The sequence below is a fragment of the Seriola dumerili genome, unplaced genomic scaffold (genome assembly GCF_002260705.1).
Source record: "Seriola dumerili isolate Sdu_G_001 unplaced genomic scaffold, Sdu_1.0 BDQW01000149.1, whole genome shotgun sequence".
Classification (NCBI taxonomy): domain Eukaryota; kingdom Metazoa; phylum Chordata; class Actinopteri; order Carangiformes; family Carangidae; genus Seriola; species Seriola dumerili.
This window is the reverse complement of record NW_019174404.1, coordinates 13,695,534-13,722,488: the sequence shown is the minus strand read 5'-3', so window position 1 is coordinate 13,722,488 and position 26,955 is coordinate 13,695,534. Positions and strand designations below refer to the sequence as shown.

General features: G+C 39.8%; 1 protein-coding gene across 1 annotated transcript; it reads right to left on the bottom strand.

The window, feature by feature from the left end:
• Positions 1–666: 666 nt before the first annotated feature.
• On the bottom strand, positions 667–26,953 carry fsip1 (fibrous sheath interacting protein 1). The gene is made up of 10 exons (XM_022751043.1): positions 26,769–26,953; positions 26,611–26,668; positions 26,332–26,501; positions 26,127–26,208; positions 25,930–26,025; positions 25,085–25,209; positions 24,739–24,858; positions 21,910–22,071; positions 9,048–9,200; positions 667–774 (listed from the first exon to the last, which is right to left on the bottom strand). Exons 1-10 carry the CDS (start codon positions 26,928–26,930, stop codon positions 667–669), a joined length of 1,236 nt encoding a protein of 411 aa, XP_022606764.1. The 5' UTR covers positions 26,931–26,953.
• Between the last annotated feature and the right edge of the window lie 2 nt (positions 26,954–26,955).

The window sequence follows — 26,955 nt, the reverse complement described above, 5'->3', positions numbered from 1 at the left end:
CAATTTCAGTAGATCCAACTAATCTGACCCACTCTAAAGCAGATCACCTATAGAGGCAGGAATGGCAGGAATGTTTGGAGCACACATCATCCCTCTGTCCTCATAAACAGCCACGCTGGATGTCTGACCACACATTACTAACACAGACATACTATATTTCATAGGACAGGGCTTAGCTTTAATACATGATAGTGTTCAGACATCACCCCACAGACACACTGTTATCGACTAATGTTTATGTGTGCAGTAGAACATTCTGCGGCCGCCGTACCCGGTTGTTAGATTTAATGACGGCAATTTTCTGTTCTCATCTATGATACTTAGCCTAATACAAAGGGTGTCCCTGCTGATCTTTTTCCTCATGCTGAGACATAGACACAAATAAAAACAATGGGAAGCAATCCAGGAGACCAATTAGGATAAAAAAATTAACAGTTCTCATCCCGTTTCTCAATTGACCAAAAGTTAGAGCTACATTTTTGTAGCACATTATGGAACATATTTATAATGATTTTATGTTACTGTCTATGAGACATGTTATTTATATCTACATTAATCTATAAAAGCTAATTATTCAGGTGAAATATGTCCAATGATGCACTATTTTGACAGACACTCTGAAAGCAGGGCTTCAGACGGATGTAGTCAATGTGACTTAGTAGGGTCTCATGGTGTGGTGTCAGTTGTCTCAGGGTCCAGGCCCCAGCTCTCTGTCAGCTCACATTCATCCAGCAGGCAAAGTAACTGCTCCTCTGTAAGGTCTGCAGATTCTTCCTGCAGAAAGAAAGAAACATTATGTATGTATGATTTTAAAAGGATAAGTCAAGAATATGTTTGGATGGGCTGATGTACTTGTGTCCACACAGAAACCCAGCATTTCATCTCAGACACATACAGTAGACCTCTGGTAATCCAGACCTCTGGTAGTATCAAGGACACATGTGCGTGTTATTATTAAAGTGATGACAGAATATTTTTCAGCATAACTGCTGCTATTTTCCTAACATCCTCCCTAGATGTGTCCAATTACAAATATCAAACTCAGTTTTGGCAAATCCAGACAACATGTCACATTAATGCATGACCTATGATAACAGTGGCAGTTCATAATAATTGCACTGCTGCATTTGTCCCCTGTGCGTAGTTGGAAGCTGTCCGGGGAAAAAACACTTCCAGTTGGATGTAACTATTGTTTTTCTACTGATAAGTCAGACTCCTTGCAGGCAGCCTTCTGGGACTGCATGAGAGTTCAAGGATGAAAGTCAGCCTTTTTAAACTAGGTTATGAGGATAGGGGAAGGTTTCACAATTTGAATGAATGTCAATGCGAGTGATGTGTTCTCTGGAAACTGCAAGCGTAATTTCTGATTTCATATTATTTGGCTATGTAAACTTTTAATTCCTAATAATAAGGTCAGACATGATTAATTCACCTATCCAAAAGTGCTCATAGACAGTTAATTGCCATATCTTTGTGTGCGAATCCTGTACTTTATTTAGACAGCTGCGACGCAACAGTCAATTTGTTCCAGTAATATCAACTCATTACCTTTCATGATATGAGCCAAAGCGTGTCCAGGAAAGCCACACCGTAAATCTCACCGTTGAATAGTAATCATTGTCTTCATTCACTAAGCATGTGTCCTGGTGTTTCTAGCTGTCATCCCACACCAAACAGAAAGTCCCTGGCTTTAAAGTACGGATCTCCTCATCCAGTAATTCTGTCCCTGATCCAGATGCTTAATACACGATTAAATGATTTTTCCCCACCTGAGGGAAGCGAATCAATCTGTTAACACATAATTATCACCTTATTAAAGTGACATAGCCAAAGTGTTAGCAAACAATTTTCTTTTTACAAATCCAGCAGTCAGGAGGCAAGATGAGCATTCATGCTACGGGACACCTAATGAATCTCCACTAAATCCTGAGGGAAATATCTGGCTATTTACCTGCTAAATGTTCTACTTTGTTCACTGCTAATGGCTAACTTTACATGCCAGTTGTTTGGTGTTGGGTAGTAAGGGTATTGCCTGCTGTGGCTAAGCTAAGCTAACTGGTTTATCCAGCTAGCTATCTTATATCTTGATTTTGTATGAATTTTTATGTATTAAACAAAAAATATATCATGTGTTATCTAGTGAGCCTAGAGGTACTAGTCAAAGTTTTCTAATTCAATTGTATTTAAATTTGGGAATGAGGAAAATTCAGCTTTCACCACAGTGTGACTCATCTCAGGCGTTCTGTTCTGAGACGGAGAGAATATTATGCCCATGCAGTTGTTTTCACCTCTGCCTCATTTCCCGCTGAGTCACTCGAGACAAAATCACATTCCTGTGTCTCATTTACCCTGCTAGCTAAAGCTAATAGTCTTCATCGATCATCTGTATTCCTTCTCTGACCAGACCACCCTCTGAAACTCTCCAGCCCTTCTCCAGATCCCAGTTGCTGATGGACATCTCTACCAGACAATCCTGTCCATGTTCAAAGTCCTCCAGAATGTAATGACACCCCTTAGGTCATGGCGTGTTGGGCCATGTTACTCATTTATGACCCCTGTGGTTATCCAGACGCGGCATATCATCTTCTACCACAGGCCACAGACACCATGGACACATTCCAGCCGCGAATCACGATGCCCCCGTAACACTGGGGCACACTGTTTTTGTACTTTGACATGCATGTAGCAAGACATTGTCCTTTGCCTGTGCACTTCACCTTTACCTAAATGGCAAAGGGGGGCCATATCCTGTATCTTCATGCATGCACATAACCATATGCATACACTAATGACATGCTTAGGCTCTAGGCATTTTGGATACACTTAGCTTCCCTCCCATGGTTATTCTGTTTCAATGTTTTAATAGGTATAGCTAACACCGTGCTCATAGAAAAAAAATGATTTGCTTAGAATAGCAACTGTAACATAAATTTACACAAACATAAGTGAGCCATTACTGCAACTTGAGACATATGGCCCAAAGAATTCACTGGTCAATTACAGGCATGTCAGTGTTTGAGTGCTCATGAATGGGGCAATAAAAAAAAGTGCCCCACTGGCGGGAGTATTAATGGCCAGAAATGCCTTTAACTAGTACCAGCCGTCTTGGAGATGGGAACTACAAGTGAGACTTTCCTACAGAGAGGAGAGAAAAAAGAGATGGAAGAAAGAAAGAGTGCCTTTTACTGCTGTGACAAAATGCTGTGACTCTTTAAAAGTGGTTGACCTCAGGTGCCCTTAATACTAGGAGGGCCAAGGGTGTCTGTGGGTGACTGATGTGTATTTTCCTGTCTGACTGTCTGTCCACTCTATACAGAGAAAGTTAAACTCAAGTGTTAGAGCCACTTCAGCTCATCTCAGTCCACCCGCTGCAGACGCCACATTCATTTCAGTAAACAGCAGAGAGAAGTACCGCAATTACAGGAAAGCTGGCCAAAGAAAATTTGATTGAGATAGTTCTGTCTGAGTACCATAGTTCTGTCTGAGTACCATAGTTCTGTCTGAGTACCATAGTTCTGTCTGAGTACCCCTCTTCCCCTGGGATATCAGTGAGACAGGAACAACTGTGTTGAGCCTGGTTGGAAATGTGTAAACACAGTATTACTATGAGACTGAGTCCACAAGGAAAAGGATGAACAGAGCAGGAGAAAATAAGACTTTTCATCAGAACTAAGCAAACTGCTGTTTTTAAGCTATCATGCATGGCTTTGGTAAAAGTATCCATACACAAGATGTAAATATATACATTTTCATAAAGAAAAAAAAAAGTCAGCCCCTAGTCATAGGAAGTGTGCAGCTGTGTGAGCTGCTACAGTTGGAGGCTGACGTTGGAGTTATTCCCAGCCATACATCCTCTGGCATAAACATGTGAAATACAAGCTGGAGGCAGAGAAGCTATAGATGCAGGTAACCTCCTCCTAATGGGGAAAGGCAGAGACCTTTGACAGCTTTATGGAAAGACAGTACTCCATCACCTAGTCTATGTTATATTGAATAGCAACTTTTTAAACACTACTAAGTAATAACAATGGGAGACTGACATTGGGATAACATGCTTTAAAGGATATCTTCGCTTTGCAAACACTGTTTTCTCTCAAGTTCACTCAAGTTCACAACAATGTATCATTGAGGAAATGGCTTTGACGTGGCCACTCATCAACCCAACACATTATTAGATAATCATCTTTTTCTCCACAAATGTGCACTTCCCTGAATCATAAGAACAGCTTTTGCCTTGGGCAAACCGGCTCCCTTTCATTCTGCAAGAGCTACTTTAAAGAGCTGCATCCTTCATTTATGTTTCATCGCTAAAGTCAGTGAGTCTTGGAAAAGACAAAGTAAAAGTCAAATCAATAACACCCTGTGTATGTATATGTCTGGTGGTGATTGTCAGACTGCTGGCATTAATGCTCCAGACATCTCATACTGCTCCCTGTTGTCTAGCTCTCCCACCTACTATCCAGACCCAGCAGGCTTACTGCATCTGTCTCAGTCTGGCCTGTAGCCACACACAGCCCATGTGCAGAGAAAGTAAGTGCAAGGGAAAACCTGTGTCACTGTTCTGTTTAGCAACTCTTTACGGTGTATTCACTACTAGTCTTTGCACTATCATTTTGTCACTGCCTTTACTCCTTGTCCTTGTGCATTTGAATAGCACCAAAATGACGATGAGTTCAATGTGTTATTTGCCCTCTGGACACAGGAGTCCAGTTCCTCTCCCAACAAACAACGGCTGGGTGGGCGAAGCCCTGACCTTTGGTGAAAGATGAAGGTTCTCTGTCACTGTCCAGTATCAGTTTCCAAGCAGGAGTTGAATCTGACAAAGCCGGAGCTGTTCAGCCCTGCAGCTATCTGCCCCCCAGTGGACCACCACTTATGTACAGCTCGGTGTTGGCTCCTGTACACAGAGGTTGCAGGGCTGTTTTACCACAAGCGTGGGCTGCTCAGCTTTCAAGGTCGCTGACTTCAGTCACATACCTCAGCTTTATCGGCCACAGACCCAGGGGCAAGTTCTCCACTAATAGGGAGGAATTCTATTCATTACACCCTATGTGCTCCCATTAAGAGGCTTGTCTCATGAGACTAACTCATGAGACAAGCCAGCAATACTTCCTGCTATAGTATACCTGTGGCATCATTGTCAAATGTTAGATAATGAAGATAACATAGATATTAAACCTCATTAAAGTCAGTCTGTTGTAGTGATTGCTGGCTGAATCCCAGTATTCGCATTTTACCCCATTATTTTACACATTTTACCCTGCATATGTACTGTGGCTCCTCTTTTCTGACAAACCAAAAGAGTTGTGAAACTGCTGAGTTGCCAATTCATTCAAGGGCTCAATAACACCTGTAAAGATTAAGGCCAACTTTGATCTGCCATGGGTGGGAACCCTCTTTGCATCAAAAGGATTATAGGTGTGTGTGTGTTCACCTAATACCCTGCACTGCTATCAACATCCTTCGTTTGACTCTGTTTACAAGTTTCATTTTTATATGTATGTATGTACGTATGAATGTTTCTTATGATGCTATAACTACTTTTTGTAGTTTTAGTATAACTATAACTCAGCTAATCACACACACCCGAGTTTTCACATGAGATATTTGGAACTATTTTATAATCCAGCCCCAATGCTAAAAAATGCAATGATTGAATATAAAAAAGTGTGGATATAAAGTGATGTGATCTCCTGAAATCCAGAACATCAAGTAAAAATTCAATGTGCCAACTGTGAACTTGTATGATATACAAACATAAAAGCATAGCCCTTTGATTAGTACTTAGGTTAAATTGCACTAGGGAATCCTAATATAAGAGATATATGCTGATGTAATAGAGAAAGTATGATTGATGATGTTGGCCTGATTAGAGATCCATCCTGTTTTACCGTAAATGTTGGGACTGTCCTTCCTTTTGCAGTTGATCTAGGAATGCAGCCAATTGAAGTTGCAGGAAAACTAGCACCAGATTAGCTGCAGAGTATCACAGATTTAGCAATGACACAATGAACAATAAACAGTCAAACTAACAATACCTTTCTTTGGAAAGGCGAGGATAGTCCTTTACTGCACATGCAAATATCTATAATGGCAAAAAAAAAGAAAAATCAAAGTTGAAAGAGTAGATTCTTTGGCAAAGAGGTGAATTTCACTGGAATGGGGCTTGTTTGGATTGAGAGAAAGAAGCAGGGATGACGCACAAAATGACTGGTGTCAGATCTGAATCCAGCTTAACACGGCTTTTGTTTGAATAAATCAGTTCAAAAGGTAAATCAGGTAATTCTCTAGACAAACACTTGAATTCTTAACATCACACACAGGAATCAATCAAACTGAAGTAGTGCAGGGAATCTGTAGTCACTCCTACAATGTATGAGGCATTTTCCACCTTTACAATAGGTGCTTCACTCCAGCAGCAGCAGGCCAGACTAAACACAAAGCAGCATGCTTTCCATTTGGAGGGAAAACATTTAATACCAAATCCATCGCGGGAGTCTGTAGATGTACTGTACTTCAATAAAACATTTTTATTTCAAACATATCCCTAAAACAAATTCCCAGTCAACCTCTTACGCAGCCTCCTTCTCTGGAATTCAGGATTCATTTCAAGTTTTGTCATCATTAACTATAAGTAGACAGATTAACACAAGGAAACAAACTGCATCATCGGGGCCACAGTGTCACAACTCTCATACATGTTTTAGGAATTATTTTGAAAAGGGCAGATTTTCTAAATAATTCTCCTATAAGGCAGAACTCCCTGCCTGAGGAACTTATGTTAGCAAACAAAGTCTCCTCTTTTAAATCTTAAATAACTCCTCAAAATGTACTTCTACAGGATGGCTTTTCTTCAGTTAATCTATTGCTTATCTATTTTTGCCTGTTTTTATTATACACTCTGTTTCATGAGGTCCTATGTTTTATGTTATTATTCACGTCTCTGTTGTTTTTATCTGGCCCCATGTTCTTACTTGTGTTTTTCTTCTTTTTTTTATCATGACTGTGTATTGTATCTTGTTCTAAAGCACTTTGCAACAATGTTTTGAAAAGCTGCACAAATGGAGGAGTATCATTTCAAATTGGGCAATACCATTCTTATATATCAGGAATTTAATGGCCTTTCTAGCTCATAAAACTTTTTTTTCTTTCTTGTCCTCATTCGAGTATTTTATCTTTATCTTTTGTTTATTTTTTGTCTGTGGTGGTCATTGTATCTATTACACTATATTACAATATATTATTAAATAAAGTTGTTATTAATGCTAAAAGAGGAAACTTTTGGCACTAAAAATAAAGAAGAGAAGAATTGAAAATGCTACCAATACTAGTACTTAAAGGAACTGTGTGACATTTTGGAAAATTTGCTTATTTGTTTTCTTGCTTATAGTTAGATGAGAAGATTGATACTACAAGCAATAAGCTAACTATCTCTTGATTCGCACATCATATTCAATGCACAGATATGAGAATGTTAATGATCTTCTCATCTAACTCTTGAAAGAATAACAATACACCTTCAAAAAATGATGGACTAATATTTTCATAAAACCAGTATTGGTAGCATTTTCTGTTCACAAACGGATCCCTTCTTAGTTATCATGCTCCTAATCTACCAGAGAACTCCACACAAACCCTGTGCGGTTGGTAAAAACACTTCAGGTGCAAAAATACTGTGAGAAGACACTTGAGTTACGGATGTTATACAAATCAACTTTACGAGTATACCGGAGCTGTGTGAAACTGTTCAACAGTGCCCTCCCACACAAATTCTGTACAAATAAATCTCCTCTAACTACAAAACAAGCCCAGTAGCACTCAGTCTGTATAGCTGTTTACATTGCAGTCACTGGCTGGGTTCAATTATTCAGTGACAGTATATAAAATGCAGTGACACACAGCTAAAGAGCGTCTAGCTACACCAGCAGTTAAGAGACTGGTGGTTTTGATGTTATGTGATCATAATGAAAGAACAGTTTCCTCAAACGAACCTTGGCTTAATAAGCAAAAAATTCCATTTGTTTCTCCTTAATTAGGCCAGGAATAGGTTAGGGTTGCATGGCATGGTGCCTTGCTTGATGTAAGGGAGTGGCCGCCACGTAGTGCTTTTATTACCTTACTGTTTGTGAGTCGAAAGGGCATCTTTTATCTTTAAATTAGGCATGTATACATCACATTGTGGTTCATCAGTGTTAGAAATGATATGCTGGATAATACATTCGAATTTGTCTTCCATCAACAGCAGCACTGTGATGAAACAAACATGTAGTTTATTGCGCAAGGCCGAGAGAAGCCACCCATTTGAACAATGGCGAAGTCAAACCAATACATTTATGTGTAATGTTTTTCTTTCTGTGCACACAAAATTTAGAGTCATAAATGTCAGAGGAAGCAGAAATCAGGACTATTCACCTTTGTTCTTGCAACATTCTTGTGTTGTGTCTTTAGCTACAGGGTTTTGGGAGAGAGAGCGACAGTTCTGTGGCTGTAATTCTACAGTGGCTCCTAAAAGCAGACAGAGCTCAATGGTTTCCAGGGAACACCATGGAGTGTGGACATTAAAAGTAATGAAACACCATAGAGGACAAAAAAGCTATCAGTGGAGTAAACAACCATCAGTGGAGTAAACGACCATCCTTGTCCTCAGATCAAGGTTGTATACAAATAAATAAAAGCAAGAAATATAACTAAAAAAAACACTCAAAAAAAGTCAAAATAACAACCTACATTTTTCATGCAGCTGTGAACTAATACTAAACTGTGAAGTGAGTGTGTTAGTGATACAAAGAGAGAGAAAGAAAATGGGGAAAAAAGAGGAAAAAATATGGGCCTGCAGAGACACAAATATTGCATGTGATTTCATTGTCCCCCTGTGTGAATGACTGTGAATGAGCTGTGTGCTTGTAATGATTTGTCATACACGTGTCTACAGATACAAGCTCTGAGGACTGTAATAACGCAACATAAAGTACTCGTGTGAATTTGAGCATATGTTTTGTTGTGTGTGTGTGCGTGTGTGTGTATGAACATAGCTGCTTTGAACTCACAGTCATCTCCTGGCTGTGGCCCAGGATCTCCAGCTGCTGTTGGATCTCTTGGAGCCGCCTCTCCTGCCCTCTCCTCTCCTTTATATCCTGCAGGACCTTCTCTTCTGGCTGCGGGTCCCCAGCGCACTTCCAACCAACCTCTGAGCCACGGCCCTGATATACAACAGACACGAGTGGTTCTCACAGGGAGCAAACAACACATTTCACACGTCGACGTGCTTGGGCGCTCTCGCAGAGCTGCGCTCACAGCTTATGGCTGTCTGTGGGAAACATTTAAATAAGAATCAAAACCATACACAGTTCATCACAGTTAATTTGTGCGAAAATTGTACATCCCACCAACACTCTGGAGTTGTAGTGTGTTTATCTCTATCAAAATGTCATCATTGTGGTATGTCCTAAAGATGCATGCAGCCACAGTTCTTTCCTGCATTTTACAGATTGTAGAGTATAATCAAGTAATCATTATAAAGCCTGAGAAAGTCTAATACTTCAGCTACAGTCTACATGGGGTCCAACATAAATCACATTTATGGCATCCACGTGCACTGGGTTGACACAATGCATCACAAGCTGCATCCAAAGAAAACTTTGAAAATGGGTCAGGAGGAAATAGGAGAGTCATGCCTAGAGAGCCATCAATGGACAGCTGATAAGTGAGGAGCTTGTCTTTCTGACCACAGGCCGGATCTTTTTCACTGGGCCTCGGTCACAGAGAGAGAACAATTCAAAGTGAAGTCATCAGAACCAAATGACTCATGTTAAGATGTTGGGTTTATATCATATATTCAAACAGGCAATAGGGCCGTCACATACTGTATTTTGCTGATACTGAGTCTCTACACCACAATGAGGAAATAGCTTCTGTAGATGCAGCATGATGAGCAGTAGGTGCTGAAAAGGGAGCATAACTGTGGTAAATCCCAGAGATTAGATCTGGTAAAACTGGTGAAATCCCTTCCCAAACCACCCACCATTTATATCTTTAGGATGGATGGAAAATTCATGACAAAACGAACAATACTGTAGACACAGACCAGTGAATGACCTGTGGTGGGGTCATATTTTGACCTCTAAAAATGCACTGCTACTCTATAAAAGCAGCAGCTAGGTCAAAAAATTGTTGGGTCTGAGAGGATGTTGCCAACCGCAGGACGGTTTTGGAGTGTCAGTCCAGCGCCATGTGGTTGAAATCTCCATCTCTCTTGGTTAGTCTGGATGCCAGGCAGGCGTATGTATGATCTAATAATGTTGAAATTGATGGATACTTCATAAAATGTCGACATCTCAGTAGGGACTTGCATACAGCGAAATGGTAGGTTACAGGAGACAGCGGGAACCGGCAGAAATTATGAACCTAAACACTGAATTGCTAAATCTGTTATGACACATTTATGATTAAGGATGTAATCTTAGTTAAACCCAGGGTAGGAGGGAAGTTCAGCCAGTATGTCGAGAAGAAGAATGAACGCTACTGGCCTTGTCCTGTTAATAACCAAAACAGACATGTCTACTTGGGTACTGTGACACATTACATGTACACAAATTTTAGGCAACTGGATGATACCAGTGTGATTTTAATATTTAAATCTTGGCAAAAACAAGAACTTGCTATGAAGTGTGTGTGGCCTCACCTAGCAGTGCCCTCTGTCTCCCTATAGGGAAATAATGACAGCTTCTATCTGAAGCCTCTTTTAAGTGGTCGTTACTAGAGCCCTTCTGTTAAGACTCCCTCATCCAGACTACAAAAGCCAGGACCACGACAGGATCAGACTCCTGTCATGCACCAGAGTGAGAAACACAGCATTCCAACCAGAAAAAATAAAAATTAAAGTCTAGCTTTACCACCATCCTCACACCACTAAATGCATGTTTCTAAAAAAGCCCAAATCTTTGGGAGAAACAGTTTATTTAATTTGGAAACGACAGCTGCCCTACTTTGGAAGAACTATAGACTCCAAACTTTAAAATTGTCTGCAAGGTTTAATCATGATAAAGCTATCACTGACCTAAGTTTGAATGAATTTGGCATGTATGTCACATATTTACTTCCATTTTGTAAGATGGATTACACAGAAAGTACTGAACCAATTTACACCACACTAGGTGGAGGGATAGGGCATGAGCCAGGGAAGACCCCATTAAATTTAGATGTCGATCCAGTTAAAGGGGTAGATCCAGGAATTTTTTTTAAATTACTTTCCTTGACATTGAATTTGGTGCAGATCCAGACAATAATCTGGATCTCACAGACATGTGTAGGACAGTTTGGTCTTGGCGGAGGTACATGCTCTACTGAGTGCCATTCTAGATTCTTACTAAACTAATGCTCTCTGGCCAAATTAAATTCTGATGAGTGTAAGGGGAAAGTCCACAGTCCCTTTGTATAAATCTTACTAATCTGACCCCAATTACAACAATAAACGAGACAATATCGCCCTCGTTATCTCTGCATTGGTCCTGAATTGTCTTCTTTCACAGTAGCAACATCTTAGTTACAATAACAGAAAATCAAGCTAATCTGAGAGGTTTCAATAGCTTGTTGCAAACGCTATGACAATTAGCAGGTCACATGTCAGTCTCATACAAAATCCCAAAGTTCATTTCTGTGTCTCTCACTGAAACTAGCAACAAAACGTAATGCTAGCACAGACAGTTTACGCATATGTGCTGATATTTGCTAATCAGCACTAAACAGAAAGGGCAGCTGAGGTTGATGGGAATACAGTTAGCTCTGCAGGTATTTGGTCATAAACCAAATTATATTTGGACTTGATGGCGCTAGAGAAAGGGATCACGAAAGTCAGTACGCTTCACTGTCTAGTGCCAGTCTATGCTGTAGATGTGAAGATATTTTAGTCTCTGTCTGTGCAACATTTCATGCCAAGCCATCTAATAGTTGTTGAGACATTTCAATCTGTAACAAAGTGGTGGACTAACTAACCACAAGAACACTTCCCATCTCTACTGAGCCACAGCGCTTTGCATAGTTAAAAAAGAAACAAACTGTAATATGGCCGTGTCACGAGAGATTCATCAGATCTAATGCTTGAAATGAAATACAAAGTTAAAAAAAAAATTATTTTGTTGTAAACTTTAAAATATGTGAATATAGTTGCTTTGACAAGTGACAATTGAAAACTGTATGAGATCAGAAGTGTTAAATAGGGTTGACATAGGGGTTATTTTCAGTTTCATAAAAGGCCAATAACCACAGTACTTTGTTCACAGTAACTGTAAATGTATAATTGATTAAGCAATAATAATAAATCAGTGCAACAACTTTAGATCCATTTCCAAGGCACTGGCAAGGCAAAACCATATATTAGTCTTTGCTCATGTGCCAGTCAAATTGTAGTAATGATTCACTTCTTGGAGAGGACTGAGAGAATAATGTTTCTTGAACTCTACAGACTCCAGTGATTGTTCCAATACATTATGGCATGTGTGCTTCTTCTCCTGGAATGTGTGATAGCTTTCACTCAATAGGAGGTCAGACTGAGTGACTTCCAAACAGAGGACTGGGGTTCTGCTTATTTGAACATCAGCCAAATGCTGGTAATTGGCTCTCCTCAGAGTAGCCACTTGACATACTGTTGAAGAGCTCCAATAATCACATCACCTATCTGGGTCACACTACTGCCTGAGAGGCCGTGAAGATCTGGACTTTGTTTTTTTTTAAGTAGGACAAACATGTTAAATATGATTCACTCTTAAAAGAAAAGTAGCTCAGCCTGTTGAGGAAATATCAAATCACTGCCCCTTGATTTGATGTCAAAGCAGTGTCATGAGTAGATCTGAAGTACAGCATTGTACTTATTACTCTGACTGCCAAGTGCACCTTGAACTCATAATAAATGTTATTAAAACAGAGAAAAGGTCTTTCATGCATGATATGACGACTCCAGAGAAGCTGTCCTTGTTTTACCTCATGGTTCAGATTTTGCTTTCCCTCAGTATGAAGAAAGAAAAACAGAATGACTTGCCAATTGCCATGAGCAAAACAATTGTTAGTATATTATTTGTATGACCTCCAGATATCTTACATCAAGCATGCCTTTCACATTTATTAAGTAGTTATTGATATCCTGTGATCAATTTTATGATTTCAAATAGAAGCAATACATTCCATTCAGAGGTTGTCATGGCATTTCATTGTGAAACAGCTGCAGCAGTTGATGGATGATCTGCTGTTGTCCAAAGTGACGAAATAGGAATAATAGTGGAGATTATTTCATGCCAAACATTTCACTTCAAACTAATTCAAAACAAATCTTGGATGCCTCACACTCAGCAATATTGAGTGTGCTATAGCTTGATGTTCCCATTAAAGGAACATATAATCATATCACACCAATCATATTAGACAATGGAGAGAGCCATAGCCTGGAGCTTCTTCTCTGCTCCACTGTGGTTTGCATGTGTGGTGCGCTTTACAAAATATAACAGCTGGATCCTCTCATGCAGACCCATTCTCAGATGTACTTCATAAACAGCAAGAAAACAAGACAAATTATGAGGTCACCATTGCATGTAAGTATCTCTTGCATCCTGCAGCAAAATGTGTTTTATAAACATGGGTGTACCAGGCCACCGGTTGCTTCCAGTTCACTCTTACATTAGGTGTTTAGGAGGAATGTTCAAAGGCAGACCAAGAACCACTGAAACAGCTTGATGGCCTTGTTCACACACTCAAGACAAGCAAAACAAGGCCAGTGTGTTCAGAGGCAGCTAATCCAAACAAGTGTCAACAGTAAATTCATAAAAGCTACTGCACACTCCAAACAAATTAATTCATACAACATGCGGCCTTTTCAACAAAGTTCTTGACACCTTTTTCGAACTATCTAAAATCAAAAGTAGGTGGAGAAGCCCCATGCCGTAGGAAGGAAAACAAAGACTTCTGGGTCATTTCTGCAAACATGATGCAAAGGATTCCACTAAACAAACAAAGGAAAATATAATGACTTAATGGGTTCTTGAAAAACACTTATGTGATGTGGATGCTAGCCAACATTTCAAACAGCAGTTTGTTTTAGTATGCAGTAGCCACAAAAGTGCTCATGGGCCTAGACTCTGGGGGCCTTTGCGAAATGAACAATGTCTGTTGGTCACATTAAGTCACTCAGTCATTAAAAAACAGGCTACGCAAACAATGAAAACTTCATGTTTTTGATATTCACTGAGTTACCAGTTTGCTTAGCAATATAATGCAGTCCAATAAAAAAGCCCTGCAATATTTCCTTTCGTTTTGATTCAAATCTACAGTGTACTGTATTTCGTAGCTAGTGATAGTGTAGTAGTATTGGACTGTATTACATTTGAAAGGCCACTTTTCAGTACCATGCAGTATGTTGACTATAGCTTCAGCCTAAAAAATATTATAATTATTATATACATTTGGCCTTGTGTCAACAAAAACTGAATATTGTTGGCTTCATAAACATAGCACTATTGTATTGGTTTGCATGAGATATTAAATACTCATCTGATAATTGTTAACTCAGTGAACTACTTACTGACAGACTACTTACTGTATGTAGAAACTGATTCCTACTGACTGGAAAATATACTCCCCTTTATTTAAGGACAATGCATTTTGTTAATGACCCTTGGCTACACACTGCAAAGGGACAGAGCTGTTATTATCAAAGACAGCCAGCCACACTGACTCACCCAGAGATGGCTGGTGTTGTTCAGAACACCAGCTATCGCTTTCTCTTTCTGCATCTCTCTATTTTCTCTCCCTTAACTCCCTCTCTGAAAATCTGAAGTATAGTAGGAGCTCTGGCTATGCCACGTGGACCCAGGCTACCTGCCAAGGCCTGTCCACATGCCTTGCCACGAGCACTCCCTGTGAGAGCTCAGGAGTAAGCGGTTCGGAAGCTATGGCTGAGTTTCTTGATGTCCTTCTCTCTCTCTCTCTCTCTCTCTCTCTTATTTCTTTCTCTCTGAGACTGACATTTTGCCCAGTTATGACCTGTAGTCATCTGCCAAGTTCTGAGGCAAAGGTGCTGCAGAACAGCTGTCTGCCATACATACATGATATACCTACCTGCATGCTGACACTTGGATAAGCAAGGTAATGCAAACAAATGTTTTTAATTCTGCACCACTTGCTTTGCACAAAGTCGAAAGTCTTAACGCCATACCCCCCCCCCCTTCCCCCCTCTCTGTGAACTTAGAGCACAGAACTGTGTGTACTGCTCCGTAAGAGACGATGTGAGGGTTTGTATATCACCATCTTAAAAACGTCCCAGATATAATATTTCTTTGCATCCAAGTTGTCTATTTCCTTTCCCCATCCTTATGACTTTACATCAGTATTTTGGATCCCTGGTAGATGACTTGGTGATTGCTGAACATTCCTGAAGTATTAGAAGATTCACTTGTGGGTCATCTGGACTTTATACTTGTGTTTTTTTCAGAACTGAGGGTGGTCTGGAGCAATCACTGTTGCACAAATCAAAACCTCCTGGTGCATCCCACAATCATAAAAGCATGTTGAACGTGACATTGGATTAAAAGATCTATACCACCTGTGTGTTCTCACAATCTTTGGCATAATCCAAAGAGCAATCGAAGTTCAAAAAATGTTTGATCTGTTTGAAGTTTTCACTGTTTGGGTTCTGAAAAAAAATGCATTTGTAATCCCTCCAAACCTTTGTAAATAATTCAGTGTACGATTTTATTGTTGTTAAAGAGAGACTCATAAGATCATCTCAGCCCTTTATCACTTTGCTTCATTCCCTTTGCTAATATAAGGTAATTTTAATGTTTGCCAAATAATGACACAGACAAAATAAATTTGAACAAAGAGCTTATGAAGCAGACCATGCTAAATGTTTATCAAAAGCATCTGGTGGGAAAAAGCATCCAGGCATCTTTTTGCACTTCTTGTCCCACAGTGAGCTGTGTATTGTAAGGTACAATATCTGACCTAGATTTCAGCTGCTAACAGTCTTGCACAAGCTTATGGTACTTTTTTCATAGACAAACATAGGACTGTGAGAATTGTCAATGTAATGGTTACAAGAGGAGTTAGCCAGCTAACAGCCGGCCAAGCTATGTCTGAAACCACAACATATCTTTGTACACGTTTTTTTGTGATAATTGAACGAATGAGATACAACGTGGTAATTAGTTTAATGCTGTGTTCCAAATTTTTACCTCACATCATTGATGCAAATTTGACTGCTGGACCGTTTGTGCAGTCTATGTTGATGCAAACAGCCAATGTTTGCTAAGAGAGCTAGCTAGCATTAGTTTGCACCACCCTTGGTGAATTCATGTCTCATGGCATGAGACTTTCTATTGACTTTGTACGCCACACCAGAAAATTCACAGCATGTTCACTCTGAACACAAGGTTGGACAGAGCCAGTTGAGTTTTTTCCCCCAGTTTCCAGCATTTGCGCTTAGCGACGCTAACTGGTGGTAGCATATTTAGTAGCACTGATCTTCTCGGCTTGGCAAGAAAGTAATATATCCCAAAATGTCAAATTATTCCTTTAAAATATGGTGAGCTCTGCCCATGTATTGAAATATAAACAATAGTGGGTTGTGATGATGTTCTTAAATACTTGAATGGTATTTAACTTGGGCCATGGAGACGGGAGATTAGCAAATATTTTAAGGTTGGTTTATTGCTAACAGATGACTTTGTGCCTAAATTATCCACTATGGGGTGTCATAATGAGTGGAATAGTCAAAAGTTAGATCTTAAGCAAGACAAGGAAAAACCTTTGAAATCACTTAACACAACTGCTGTTGTGGATAACACCAGTGGGAGAGGCGTTTATAAGAAGACAATAAACTGGGTCTCATGGGAATTATAGGGTGGGGAAGGGTGTGGAGGCTATTCTTTTTAGCCAAGTTAATCTTGTGAAAAACACCAAGCATGCCACATGACAAACCTGACATCTAAATTCTCACCATGCAGCTGTCCAGCCATCAGAAAAATATGTAAACCACAGAGGTGTCAAAGATATTAGACTTTTTCAATGGGTAAATTTAGGTGTTTTTATGCTAATACACAATAAGAGCACATTTTTTCACTGCTGGCTACTAGTGTGATGAGTTTCTGTTGTGAATTAGCATATTTTCAATATTTCATTAGGGATATGGACAAGATATTCCAGAGAGGACAGTTTCTTCCTTAGCACAGAGGATAAATTGTCTTTCGGGTCGTCCTGCTGCCATCATTATTAAGGAGAAACATATTGTTCTACTACTTTTTTTACTTTCTAGTTGTGGTTTTATTTTGAGGTCAAAGCACATACTTGTGCAGTATATTGCCTGTATACTACCTGTATCACATGAGTGAACAATATGAATATGTCATGAATTCTAATGCATTTGGTGATGTATAAATAAGAACTAACCTACATTTTCGATGAATATAACGTGACCAAAGCTTTTCCACACATGTTTAATTATATGACCGGACTAAATAAGATAAATTTGCAAACTGTCTGCTGACCGCATTGTGTTGGTCAAAAGGGCGTTTTCTGCCCAAAGCTCTGCTCTCTCACTTAACATTTGCTGTAGTTAAAATCATGGGTGCTCATCAGCAACCACACAGTGTGACTAAGTGACCTCATCGTCTTACATCAAAATATAGCCAGCCAATACGCAACAAAAACACAGCTGGAGTTACTATGCAAACACACAAGAAGCTGAAGCCCTGTTGATTAAGGGAGGCATCTGACGTGAACAAACACAACAGGACAGTGACTTACAACCATAATATCGTTCATTAATTTTCATTGTCACCACACTTTCAAAAAAGCCACATGTGAGAGAATGGTATATGTCTCTGATCTGTGAAACACACACATACAAATACTTACACACCCATGTCACCAAACACCCGACACCAGCTAATGTTCATGACAGAATCCCCTCTTCTGGCTTCAAGCTGTGGGTGGTGCAGGCATTACCACACAGTGGTACAGTAGGAGGGGTGTACTGTACATTAATGTTATGTGCCAACAGATGTTTTTAATGACTGGAAGGCTATTTCAGCTGAAGCCTGAGAATAGGGGAGAAGAATAAAGAATTCACAAGAAGCGATGCTGTCATAAGCACTATACTCAAATTGTCCAAGTAAAACAGTGTTTAAAGTCGTGTTTTGATTCCATTCAATCCAGATCATTAAAGTCGGGTTTGTGGCTACCTGACCTTTTTCCTATCATCAAAAATCATCAAGGAAGAGCCAGAGGCAAGGAAAGGAAGACTTTTTCCCATCAAGACTTTCACTGTGACTCACCATTTGGCCATGTGATGAGTGATACTGTGCTTCCATAAACACTGATGCTGTGGTAAATGGCACGATGACATGGATTTTTCTATGCCTTATCAGTCAGTACACTTCGATACAATATGCACCTGCCACTGCAATGCCTTATATAGACGGAAAGAGAAAGACCTTCAAGGACAAATAGCTGATCCCAGTGCACTGATATGTGCTTTATCACTAAACATGCAAGTCTAAAGTCCCGAATCCACAGATGAAGACCTCTATCCAAGACATTTTCCCCTGTAGAAAAAAAGTACAAAGTACGCTTTCTTATATTTCTGTACAAAATATATTGCTCCAAATAGATGATAAGCAGTAATATATGGGCTGTTGGTCTTTCAATTTAGTATACAGCAGCCTTCATATGTAAGGAAGCCGTTCTGCACGTGTTAATCCCTCCAAATGAAAGGGGAAGCCTTGTTCTTTTTCTGGAGCTGGCACTCCTTCACCTCCACGGGCTCTGTAATTAGGTTCTGATGGGGGGCTGACTCTCCTCTGTGGCAGTATACCGGCTGGTGCCAGGCCTCACATACTGCATCCACCCTCACAGGCTCAATCGACGAACTCACTTAACCAGAGAGAGGCTACTACTAAGATGACTGCATAGGAATGCACAGGCTGCTTTTTTTTTCTCCTCAGGATATCAATCACTACTTATTGGGAAAGGATGCCGCCAGGTTCTGAAGTCACTGATTCTGAAGCCCTGACTGATCCTTTATGAGCGAGTGCTCACTGGGGAGACGTGAATAATTCCCTCTTCCGTGTAAAACGTGACAGATGATCGATCCGACGTAGCCAGAAGGCAAGAGACAATGACAAACGTGCAAATCCAGGCCATGATTTAATATCACAGGGGAAAACAGTTTCAGTGGTGTTGAAACAGAGATATGATGATCTCTTTTGTATACATTAGAGACTGCTCTGGAATGAGCAGGCAAACAAGCAGATTCCTGAGCTGCTGTCCAAATGGTTTCTGTTAGGAACTCTGACTGGTGCAAGCTGCTCCCGAGAAGAAAGGTAACCGCAAAACAAAAGCATATTTACTTTTATGACCACCTTTAGGATTTATGGTCCCCCATGTGGAATGAATGACTGGCTCTGAGAGAGATTTATTGTGTGTGCTGTATATCTTTAATGTACACCACAACAGTAAGGAGGAATTAAGGTAGTTTAAGAAAAACAGCTACTTTTTAAGCCCTACAGGTGTGGTGTTCCCCAACCGTCTTACATACTACATGAAAAAACTAGAATACAGTGAATTTGAAATTGTTTGTCATTAGCAGTCTGAAGGTGAATCATCTGTAACCAGTTACTTACGACACAAAGTCTTGTGTCATTGTTTAATTCATATAGGCATGCCTGCATTAGACGTTTCAGCAGTAATGAAGAGCAGATGATGGATGGATGATGGGGAATTTTACTTTCTCAAACTCCTTTAACCCGACAACATGATTAAAGGGTGGGAAGGGAGGAAAAGTGGGTTACACAAACTAACACATCCAGCTGTCCAGTAATGTCAATGGTTGTGTACTATTGGCCAAAAGTCGGCTCCACATCACGTGCCAAAGTGTTTTGCACAAGGGAGTATTGCCTTATTTTGAAAAAAGTCTCACTCGACAGTCACGATTATTGCAGTGTTGTACTCATTCACCCATAGCACCAGTTCAGTCATTATAACTAGTTTAAACTTTTATTTATGATGTCTGGGAATTTCAAGAGGCAATGAGTCACATCTTCATCTAAGCACTCCCCGGAGTTCAACTATTGATCATCTACACATCTGGTTGAGCTCAATCAACTCTCAGTGGAACTGATTGCAGCTAAATCTCGCAGTAAAAACCGGGCTTTTGAGATTCAGTCCATCTTCATCAGACAATGGGTTCAATCATATTTTCTCAAATCTCTAGGCCGACTTTCTGTACTTCACACTGAAACAGCTCCTGTATGTTCTCAGTGTTTCGTGCTGTTAGTGCTACAATTATTTGCTTTATCGATTAATCCAATCATTGTTTCAGGGAAATCAATCAGTGAAAAAGAACCCAAGATGTTTTGTCAAGTGGTCCAAAATCCCAAACTATTCAGATTATTGTCATAGAAAACTAAGATCACCAGCAAATGTTCATATTTGAGAAGTTAGAAGCAAAACATTTGTGCCATTTTTATTTTAAAAATGACTTAAATAATTAATCAGTTATGAAAGTAGGTACAGATTAATTTTTTGTCAACTGAATTGAACTGAAATTATTTGTCTGATCACTGCAGCCCTACATGCAACACAGAATTTTGCGTATTACTTTGATCTATTCTAAAGCTACATCCCATTCTACTACTGGATCACTAATACTGGATTTTTGAGGCCGATACTAACATCGATATTTGTGAGTTTAATAAATCTGACAAGTGATAATCTGATAATTAATTTCCTCAGTGATACCAGTGTTGGCTGATACACTGTATCTGTCTGGCAGATTTATCAGACTAGGTCCACTGAAGACCAGCAGGGCACAACATAAATGACTTCAGTACCTCAACTTCAAACGTTAAGCTTTGTTTTACTACCATTTCCATATATATATATATATATATATATATATATATATATGGGAATGGAAAGTGAAATAATTAGACCAGTGACATAAATATTCTCAACATTTTGACATAGATCGTGCCCTATTCCAGCACTGGTATTCAAGTGCTGCAGTTTTTCCTTGTCTACATCCAGTAGTGATAGTAGAAAATGGCACCCTGGGTTCTCGAAACTGCATTATAAAGTTTTTACGACTTCAAAAACATCAAACATTTTCCACTGACAGGCTACACAAATGATGAGCATGCCATCTGGCATTAAAATGCAGTGAGATAAGGTCCTGAGATAACTCACTGAGCTCATGTCTAGGAGCAGGCCCAACCTCACGACCAAGGCCTGGAAAATTTTTACAGTTGTAAATATCTGTGAAGTTGGTTCTCCACTGATGTGGTAGTGATGTACAGATCACTCAGACAATGTGCAGCATATAAAGGGTGAGCATTATGGCTTGCGTTAGTGGTACAATTTAATTCAAAGTTTATTAAATATATAAATGCAACTTAAGCAACAGACAAAAAAACAAAACAATAAAGATAATTTATGAAAATGATAAATATAGAATCCAACCATGGACTAACTCAACATGTTACCACTGCTCATATGGAAAGAATAAAGTCCCTTTAATAATGAAGCAACAGTCTAAGAACGTTTTTTACACTAGGTTTACTAGCAGGAAATAAAGCACCAGAGGCTTTATAATATGGCCTTCCTATGGAATTGTGGAAATGTGGATGGAAAAATTAGGCAACCCACAGTTCCTAATTCCAGCATCTTACACAGTACTATTTTTTCCCACTTACGAATAGGGGTGTAACTCCCCGAGGGTCAGTAACAAAAGATTTTACAAGATGTTGCCATCGATGCCCTACTGAGCTGACCCTATAATGACCTCATCTCAGAGCAGCCCTGGATGGTGTCTGATGGCGCTCTGAGAAAACACACTGCTATAGTGCTGTAGTGCTGTTGAAAACATACCTGGGGCTCACTAAAGTTTGTGTAGGAGCTCTGAACCGAGAGAAATTCTTCAGCTGGAAGAAGGAGGCGCATTTTGGAGTCAATGTCAATCAGCTGCTCCAGGTCAGAGGGCTCTGGGGTGTAACCTTGGCCTGTCAAGAATGACACAGCCCACATGTCCTCCTGGAAGAAAAGCATCACTGAAATAAGTCATTGTCCACTGGGTATAAGCCTGCTTTATTTTGAGGTGACCTAAATGAGGGACTGATAAATAGTATTCATCTATTGCTTATTCAGCAACCTTATAACAGTGATGTCCGAAACAGGGAGGGCTTAGCACTTGGAATTCACTTCTCCACACAGTATAGTCAAATGCCAAAACTTTGATAATTGTCTCTTCCTCACAGTGATTGTGGGTCCCAGCGAGACTCCCATTATATTCTGTGGGAAACAGTGGGTGGGTACTGAGCTCATCACGGCCCAAAGGTGATGTAAGATCTTGCAGCAAGGCTATCTTGCCAAAGAAGAGCACAACTCTACAAAGAACACAGCCGCAACCTTTGAATGTTCTCAGGAGGACGAGAAGAAAACTGGCATTAGAAAACAGCAAACAGTAGAGTCTGTAAACTAGGTGGAGCACCGCACAAAGCCAAAAGTTAACAAATGAAGCCCACAAAATTTTATGATCCCGAGTCGTGTTTCAAATGCACAGATCTGCTCTGATCGAGCTACTAACACAAGCAGCGGCTTGCTTGGATTTTGCAGCATACTTCAGTCATAGACGTTAGAAAGCCCTCAGTTTGCCCTTTGTCTTCATGTCTACATGTCTTTAGACTATTGCATAAAATATATACGGTATTAAACAGACATGAACATAAAAATGTCATGGACAGATTTACAGAATCACACCATCACTTATAATGGACCTAAAAGACAAGATGTAGGCTCAGCCTAAAAAAAAAATATATATATATTTTCATCCTTTACTTAGCATTACTCTGTCTCACTGATGGTATAGTCATGATAGCTAAGTTGACATTAAATCGATTCCATCTGTAAATGAATACCTGGTCATTTTGAGAGGTGTATTTTTATGCTTCCTTGCTGAGTGAGAAGCTAACTGGCTGCAGGTTCTAATACAGACATGAGAGTGGTATCAATCTTCTTATCATCTCTCGACAACTATTACTACTTCTTCCTTAAGATTTCTTTGGCACATTGGACAGTCCATGGTTCAGAGACAGACAAGAAATGAGAGGAGAGAGATGGGGGGTGAAATGCAACACAAGCCCCAGGTGGAGAAGGGACGTTGCTACATTATTTTGCCAAATCTGGATTTCTCTAGAAAAAATCAGTCAGTTCATTTTTCAAAAGAATCATCACATGGTTGTTCTTAAATCCCCAAAATGAAAACTACTGTTCCTACTTTCATATAGTATCAACCTGAGCCTATAGGTAAGAGGTGAATGTCAGTGCTCCACCTCTCCAGCCCCAAAATGTTCTACGATTTCTGACTGCTACTGATTTATTGCGCCAAGTTGACCAGAACTAAACAAAACTGTGGAGCTTGTAAGGATGACAGTCAGTAACATCAAAAAAGTGTGTGCGGAAAACAGTGAGCAGCGGCTTGTGGTTGATGTGTCCTGAGGGATTCTGCCAAGAACTGGGTGATGTCCTCAGAACTGAAGACAGATCACTGCCAAAGTCCTGGTGACATAAATAATGTGCTTGCTCCGTTATGGCCATTCATAATAGCAGGCCTAGCAATAACAGGAAGTCTTCTTCTGAGCCAATAAAAAAACCCAGAGCATCTGCACTTCCCTCAGTTTGGTATCTGCCGCCACAATTACTCCAGTATTGTTCTAAAAGTCAAAGCAAACATCATAAATAGAGTAGCAAGATGTAAAAAAAAAAAAAAAAAAAAACACTGCCAAGCTGTCTCACGGATGCAGAGCTGTCGGGGTCAGGCTAAATGGAACCGTATGTGAAAGGTAACTATGTTCTACCTCTCACTCCCCAACAGGCTTCATCCCAGCTCACTTCAAACTGGCCTCACAGCTGCCAAAAGGGATATTAAAGCAAATTAAACGTGAGAATAAAATCATTTGAAGTTAGGTTATGGTGAAATGGTCTACTGCTCCAGGTGGTACAGGATGAAGAGCCATCAGAGGAAAACAAGAGGCCTCATTCTCTTTGGCTTAAAGTTCTATCAGCATACCCTCACTATGAGAGCAACTACAGCTTATAGTAAGGCTATATGAAAGATCCTGGCTTCTGGATTTCACAGAAACACCAAAAAGGAAATTGTATGATTATAAAAAAAACTAATCCTTAAAATGTGCCATATGAACTGCATATGGCACCTCACATCTGGTTCATAATCAGAACTGCTCTGAGGAGTCAGAATCTTCTGCCCAGAGGCTGTCTCAGCTGCCAAGCACTCATCAAAACATGAATATCTGACCAATGTTACTCTGTGTGTGCTATTCTGTGGGCCAAAGTGTGGCTGAGTTATTCAAAACTGTCTTCAATAACATCATTCAAAAGTTCCAAATGTTAGATAATGACACGCATTCCAGCAAATAAGGTCCCAAAAAAAATAAAACTGAAGACAGAGACTGCCTTAAAAGGCTGTGAGTAGACCCTGAAAACAATATTTCTACAAAACAGTTAACATACTATATCTTAAATATAGTAACTATAAGGTAGCAGAAGCAGTGGATGGGATCATCTCCTGCAGTGCTGCTCACCATAAGACCTGTAGACATGAGGGGGAAGTATTAAGGAACTTGAAAAAGAGAGACTGGTCCTACAGCATATGTTGCCTGTTAGCGCTTCATGTCAGCCTACCTCTCTGTCTGCGCCTCTGGCACTGTCCTCTTCCTCTTTGTCTATTTCTCGGAGGAGCTCAGCCAGACGCTCTTTCTCTGCCTGGGTCAAAAGCACTTGGCCCCCTTCACCATTTACTAGCTATTGCATTACACAACATTTGGAAAGAAAAAAGACAATGAAAATTATTATTTGCATCACATTTCTATTCTTTTCAGTGGTGCTCTAACAGGCTTAAAATATGTCTTTCTTTTGAACTACAAACAAATATTTTCCTCATTGGAAAAACAAACAGTCAAGAGACTTGCTCTAAGTCATGTATTAAACCGCAGCACTGCATTTTGGCCCAACGTGAACTTTGACATACCTCAATGTTTCTCTTGACAAAGTCCTTCTGTTTTTTCTTGCCTTTGGAAGCTTCACAGTGGCTGCCTTCAAATTGCTCTTCCCCAGTCTCAAATGATTCTGTTGAGCTGCTTGGCCTCTTTTCACCTGTCAGACAAGCCACTCTTTAGATTCCAGAAGGTAAATATTGAGAAAGTAAGTTAAAACTTTAATAATAACCATTAGCAAAATCTGATTAAAAAGAAAAAAAAATCACAGAATTTCTGCAGCAGTCATTTTTCAGTCGTGCGTTCTTATTCTGTCATCTGATCCACATGATTAAAGTTTGCAGCTGCCCAAATAATCTCGAAACTGGGTGAAGTATAAATCATTTCTAAAAATTTAGACTAATCTAATGCTGTAAGGTGGCATAGAGAGTGGGAAGACTGTGCTTCATTAGAATTGTAAGAGGTTCAAACCCCCATGATAGCAAGCGGCTGACTGCCTAAGTGTCTCTGTACAGAGAAATGTATTGAATTCTTCACAGTCTGGGCCGCTGTTTTGGGGGAAAAACAGAACTTTTTTATTCCTTAAGGGATCAATATCATAGAAAACCACAAGAGCTTGATCAGTAAATTGTTCATGAGTCACACAGTGGGTAAATTGTTGCTTTCACCTCTGGAAAACTGCTGTAATATCTGAGTTAGTGCACTACTGTCTGCATCAGCCTACAGTGGAAAAATAACAGATGCAAGTTCCTTGAGCTCATGGTGCCATCAAGTGCGCAATATAGGCAGTACAACTGAGAACATATATTTTTACGCATGAAGGAAACACTGAAAATGTGTGTGCTGCATTTTCTTTCATGTTTGATTTTCACTAACTCACTCTGCTCCAAATGTTGGCTGTGCCTGTCATGGTCACTGTAAGGAACCTGAGTTTCAAACACAGGCATAAAGTCGCTGTCCTCCTCTTCTTCTGTCCCTTTAAGATAAAAAACATATTTTAGATGTCTCACAGTGACTACATGTCCTACACTTTTCAACACTGTTGCCTGTATACTGTATACTGTTGTTTATGCTTACCACTGGGTACTTCAAGGGCCAAAAACAGCCTTGTGTTCAAAGCTTCATGGGCACATTCAGACCGACCTTCTGGCTTATTCTGCTGCAGGGAAAATACACAGTATAACATCACACCATAAGTGAAAAGAGTGAACACCTTTTTGTAGTCAGAAACAGTGCTGCTGGTCCAGTGAACTGGTAATGTAAGAAGAGTGAATACACCTACCAGTAGTTCTTGCCAGAGTTTTGTTTGAAGTTCTTTCCTTTGACGTTTGACTTCTTTTTCTTTGCTTATCTTTGCAGACAGTATTTCATCAAGTCGTTTCATTTCCTCAATGGCTTGTTGTAGTTCTGAATCTTCCTTCTCTTCATCCGTAACATCAACGTGACACTGACCTTAAAGAAGCATAAATATTCCATTACTGTGTGGAGTAACTTAATTATAAAACTGGACCATACTAAAAGTGAGTGAAACACTCCATTGCACATTATAAATAACACCTACCTTGGTCAGGACCGCTGGCTGAGGTACATATTATAGTTTCTTCAGAGCTGCTTTGGATCTACAGGGAAATGTTTTCTAAAGTTATTGGAAATTGTAAACATTTTTAAGAAAATAATCACAATTTTAGTTCTGCCAATGTATCATCTTTACTTAATTACCTGAATATCAGCAGCATCGTTGGTCAAAACAACAAGGGCAAAGGGAGTTGTAGGACAGATTCTGTCAGTATGAGGTAATGACACGCTGGACACACGGCAACCTGTTTGGTCACTCGATGCAGGTCGGGAAATGTCATCTAAACTACCTCTGATAATTTCCATAGTTTGGTTCTCCTTAGCTGTGTTT

Coding starts and splice junctions, on each gene's coding strand:
- fsip1 (XM_022751043.1), bottom strand. CDS start 26,930: ATGGAAATTATCAGAGGTAGTTTAGATGACATTTCCCGACCTGCATCG. Junction 26,026..26,126: donor GGCCCTTGAAGTACCCAGTG/GTAAGCATAAAC, acceptor TTTATCTTAAAG/GGACAGAAGAAGAGGAGGAC. Junction 22,072..24,738: donor CCAGAGGCGCAGACAGAGAG/GTAGGCTGACAT, acceptor CTTTTCTTCCAG/GAGGACATGTGGGCTGTGTC.